The following is a 5000-nucleotide window of genomic DNA, read 5'->3' on the forward strand; positions in this document are numbered from 1 at the left end:
GTTTCGATCGGCGTTCACACTTCTACACCAATGAGAAACCGAGGGCCCTGGAATGCAAACACATGCACTAATCACTGTCAGACATACACATAAACACCCTCTCTCGCTCGCTCGCTCGCTTTCTCTGTCTCTGTGGATCTCTGGCTCTGGCTCTGTCTCTGTCTCGCCTCTCTCGCTCACTTTCTCTGTCTCTGTCTCTGTCTCGCTCTCTCTCTCCCGCTTTCGCTTTCTCTGTCTCTGTCACCACCTGTCTCGCTCTTGCGCTGTCTCTCTCCCTCTGTCTCCGTCTCTTTCACTCTTGCTCACACTCTTGAACTCCTGCTACCTTCTTCATTACACTCGCTGTCCTGGTGTGTGAACGCATCAGAGCACACTGTCTTTGATCTCCACTAACCCTTTCCACACACACGCACGCACACACACACGCACACGCACATGCACACACGCACACGCACACCATCTCCAGCCCCTCATTAAGCCAGTGTGGGCCCGTAACCTAATTCAAGTGACAGGCGCTGAAGAGGAACTGACAAGACAAGGGTCCGCCCTCACGAAGATTACCCTGAAATAACATTTCCTCTTCCCTCGGAGCGCGCTAAGCTGATATTTCAATTAGGGGGTCAGCGGGCGTAGGGGGGCGGAGCAAATTCATGTTTTTCTTTTTCCAAGGGAACGCGGAGAAGTGATGGGACATGCCTGGAAATGAGGGAAGGCAGGATGGGAAGGAGGGAGGGAGCGAGGGAGAGATGGAGGGAGAGATGAAGGGAGGGAGAGAATAGAAGGAGGTTTGGAGAGAGGGATGGATGGATGGATGGAGGATGAGGGGGGGGAAGAGTTCTAGGGGGGGAGAGGTCCATGGCGGAGTAGTGGGAGCATTAGAGTAATTTGGTGGAGTCACTCGCAGAGAGAGAAAGAGAGAGAGAGACTCCTGTTAATGTCTCTCTCTCCCTCTTCTGTACGCAGCCTTGATATTGGATTAGGAGAGAATAACAATGTATCAAGGCAGGAAATGGTAAACATAACCAGATACTTACATGCACACACAAATGCGTTGCGTCACGCAGTGGGATATTGCAGAACACAAGATAGAGGGATTTAATTTTGCAATCGCAATGATACGTTACACAGAAGCCAATTCATAAACCGAACACGCCATTGCATCAAGGAATTTCCCTGCTAGAAATAGCACAATACAATTCGGCTGCTTTATCATTTAACTAACTGACTTACTTGTTTTATGGAATTTCTATTTTTGTTTATACCATTGCTAATGATAAAAATACCCGGTGTACTTGTATGTATGTAAGCAATGGGGTTGAAAGAACATTAGTACAGTATTAGTATTAGTACAAGAACTTCTGTAGCATAAGGAATAACTACTTCAAACTAACTAGCGTACTGCTAACAGCTGCTCTCACCCCTTTTGATTTGCTGACTAACTCCGGCTACTTCCCTTTGTGTTCCCCTCTCCCTATTGGTTGATCCCTGATCAGTTACTAAACGACGCAAAGCCCACCTGAGGAGGCTGGACCGCCGCTGGACCCTGGGGGGCATAGTCAACCGCCAGCAGAGCCGAGGTGAACCAGGAACACCCCCATACATACAGACAGACAGACAGACAGACAGACAGACAGACAGACATGCAGACATGCAGACATGCAGACATGCATGCATGCATACACATACATACATACACATATATACATACATACTGTACATACACACATGCATACATACTGTACATAGACAGACAGACAGACAGACAGACAGACAGACAGACAGACAGACAGACAGACAGACAGACAGACAGACAGACACACACACACACACATTGGATACATACTAAGATACATATAAACACACAAACATACTTAGACACACACACACATGGTCATAGAGAAGTCTCTCTCTCCCTCCTTCTGTCAAGCACATGGACTCAAGAAATGTTCCCTAAGACACATAAACAAACTTGGAGACAGAAAGTGTGCCACTAGCACACACACACACACACACACACACGCACGCGCACACACACACTCAGCACGGCACAAACCATTGTTAGCTCGTACAATGTGTCTTACTGCTGCTTTCACATGATAAAGGAACAAAATGTGAACAGTACATTTTGGGTCCTTCCAATTCCCAGTGTACAAACCCCTAACCATCCTCACACACGGCAAACATATTAAGTTAATTAATGTGTATTTCTTTGCACAGCACAAAAAGGAACACAACATCTGGTACTATGAGGGAACTTCAAACACTGGAACATGATTTACTGTATAATGGGGTTGCCACTCAACTCATTAAATTAGCGCCTCTTAATTTTCAAAGCTAATGAACTTTAATGACTGTTGCATTATGCAAGCCATTTAGAATAATTGTGCATCCATTATGGGTCAACACACACACAAACATGGCTTTATGTCATATCATCACATTTTTTTGTGTGGTTCGCAAACGACGAACATCTGTCCAGCGCACGCCTCGTTTATGGATTGTATTTACATTCTGAATGTAATGTTGTGTTGAAAATGATGATGTCGATTCTACGTCATTATTCCTATATTATTTGCACTCCCGGGCCCATGCAGCCTTTTCACCATCAGCATCTTTAACTCATTGCAACGTGACTCAACGTGGCTCTATGTGTCACTTTACCACGGTCCAACTTGTTGGAAGAAGAAGGTATACCTCCAGTGATTCATCCTAGGAGCCTCAACGTGTCCACGTCTGAGAACAGAGTGTGTGTTTAAGAGTGGGAGCCCCTTCACGGTGCGCCTCATGACTAAGAAGCTCCCGGAAGGAGTTGGAAGGAGAACAAACAATCGGGGCGACTGTTCCTGTTCATAATCCCTTCGATTCACACGGCATGTTGTTGACCGAGCCCACATTCCGACTTACCAGCAACACCATCGTAAGGACGGGGTCGCAGCCGCGGGGCAGCGGGTGAAACGTGCACACGCACGCACACGCACGCACACACACACACAGAGAACAGAGCACATGCACATGCACCAACATTTGTGCGCACGTGCATGCACACTCAGACTGTCTCTCTCTCTCACACACAGACTCACACAGACTCACACACACACACACACACACACACACACACACACACACACACACACACACACACACACACACACACACACACACACACACACACACACACACACACACACACACACACACGCGTTCACCACACCGAGTCACGAGGCAGAACATTGGAGGAGATCTGAGCGGTGTGCGAGGGCTGCGGTGCGTCAGAGACCTGAGTCCAGAGTCTGCTTATCTACTGGCTGGCGGTCGGCTCCCATCACCTCCCACCCTTCCTGCTGATTAGCTGAAATAGCTCGGAGGTCTTCTTTGTAACAATGCCTGGGCCTGACCTAGAACCGGGGGGGGGGGGGGGGGGGGCCCTGGAGGCTGGTGGGTCAGTAAGCAAACCGTGTTAACGAGCGTTGAGTGGGTACTGACGTGAGCGCAGAGCGCTACAGTGCTAGCTAGTGTTAAGCGTTGGCCCCCCCCCCCCCCCCCCGCTCTCCAGCACAAGCAGGGGGGGGCTTGGCTGGGGCCCGGGGTCTGGCAGGAGTGTGTGAAAGAGGCAGAGGGGCCCAGACAGTCTGTGGCCTGGTTTAAGTCCACCCCCCCACACGGATGATGAGTCATCAGCCTAGCTGTCGCCGCCGCCGTAGAAGGAGGGGTTTTGGAGGCGGTGGGAATCCGTGTCAGACCGTCTTACGAATGACCCATCACCGCTTTTAATCGCTTATTGCAGGTTCAAATCGTACTTGATCATTTAAATCGACCCAGTACGTCACACAGCTACATTTGAGGTCTTTGGGCTCTTGTTCAGCACCACAGTTCTGTCTTTATCATATCTCGCTCTGAGATTGACACAGACATATAGATGGATGGATGGATGGACAGATGGATGGCTGTAGGAGAGAGAGAGAGAGAGAGAGAGAGAGAGAGAGAGAGAGAGAGAGAGAGAGAGAGAGAGAGAGAGAGAGAGAGAGAGAGAGAGAGAGAGAGAGAGAGAGAGAGAGAGAGAGAGAGAGAGAGAGAGAGGGAGGGAGAGAGGGAGAGAGAGAGAGAGAGAGAAGGAAAGGAAATAGGCAGGTAGAGAGAGAGATGGCTGTAAGTTAGAGTGATGGATCAATGGATGAATGTGAGATAGACAGGCAGATATTGGATTGATAGCAGATGGTGTAGTTCGTTTTTCGCCTGCGAGATGAACTCGCTTGTTCAATAACAGGGTCCGGTTGTGTTAGCCGTGGTCTCTGCCCCCACGGAGAGCGATCATTGGACAGCAGGACTCCGATGGGATTTTCTGCAGCCCAGCAACCTCCAGTGTTTCCCACACATTGACGAGACTATGGCGGCCCGCCATAGTCTAATTTCGGCCGCCATAGTCTCTGCGTGCACATGAATTATTATTATTATTAAAAAAAAAAAAAAAAAAATTTTTTTTTTTTTTTTTTGTTCAGGCGAAGTTTGAAGACATACACACCCCCCCCCCCCCCCCCGTCAACAATCGCTCCATACCCCCCCGTCAACAATCGCTCCATACCCCCCCCCCCCCCCCCCCCCCCCGTCAACAATCGTTCCATACCCCCCCCCCCGTCAACAATCGCTCCATACCCCCCCCCCCCCCCCCCTCCCCGGTCAACAATCGCTCCATACCCCCCGTACCCCGTCAACAATCAACAATCGCCCCATACCAGCCCCCTTCCCCCCCCCCCCCATAGTCTCCAAAATTTCTGTGGGAAACACTGACCTCTGTACATTGCCTGTCTCCATGTACACACGGACACAGGCATGTACGATGACACACGCGCACGGGTCGATAGCCTCATGCTGTTACTGAAATAAGTCCCCAATTTAGAGGAAAGAATTGTAGAAACCTATGTTTTTGCCATTCTCCCCTAAACACTACTTCAACGTTCCACTCTGCCGCGGATGCAGGAGGCGTTATTTTCGCCAGACTACCT

General features: G+C 49.6%; 1 protein-coding gene across 1 annotated transcript in view; it reads left to right on the forward strand.

The window, feature by feature from the left end:
- The window catches only part of sh3pxd2aa (SH3 and PX domains 2Aa), an 85678-nt gene that overhangs the window by 69177 nt on the left and 11501 nt on the right, over positions 1-5000 (forward strand). Inside the window, exon 10 of the mRNA XM_056586777.1 lies at positions 1494-1577. Coding sequence (XP_056442752.1) covers positions 1494-1577 — 84 coding nt within the window. The remainder of the gene's footprint in view (positions 1-1493; positions 1578-5000) is intronic.

This window comes from Gadus chalcogrammus, chromosome 3, assembly GCF_026213295.1.
Source record: "Gadus chalcogrammus isolate NIFS_2021 chromosome 3, NIFS_Gcha_1.0, whole genome shotgun sequence".
Lineage (NCBI taxonomy): Eukaryota > Metazoa > Chordata > Actinopteri > Gadiformes > Gadidae > Gadus > Gadus chalcogrammus.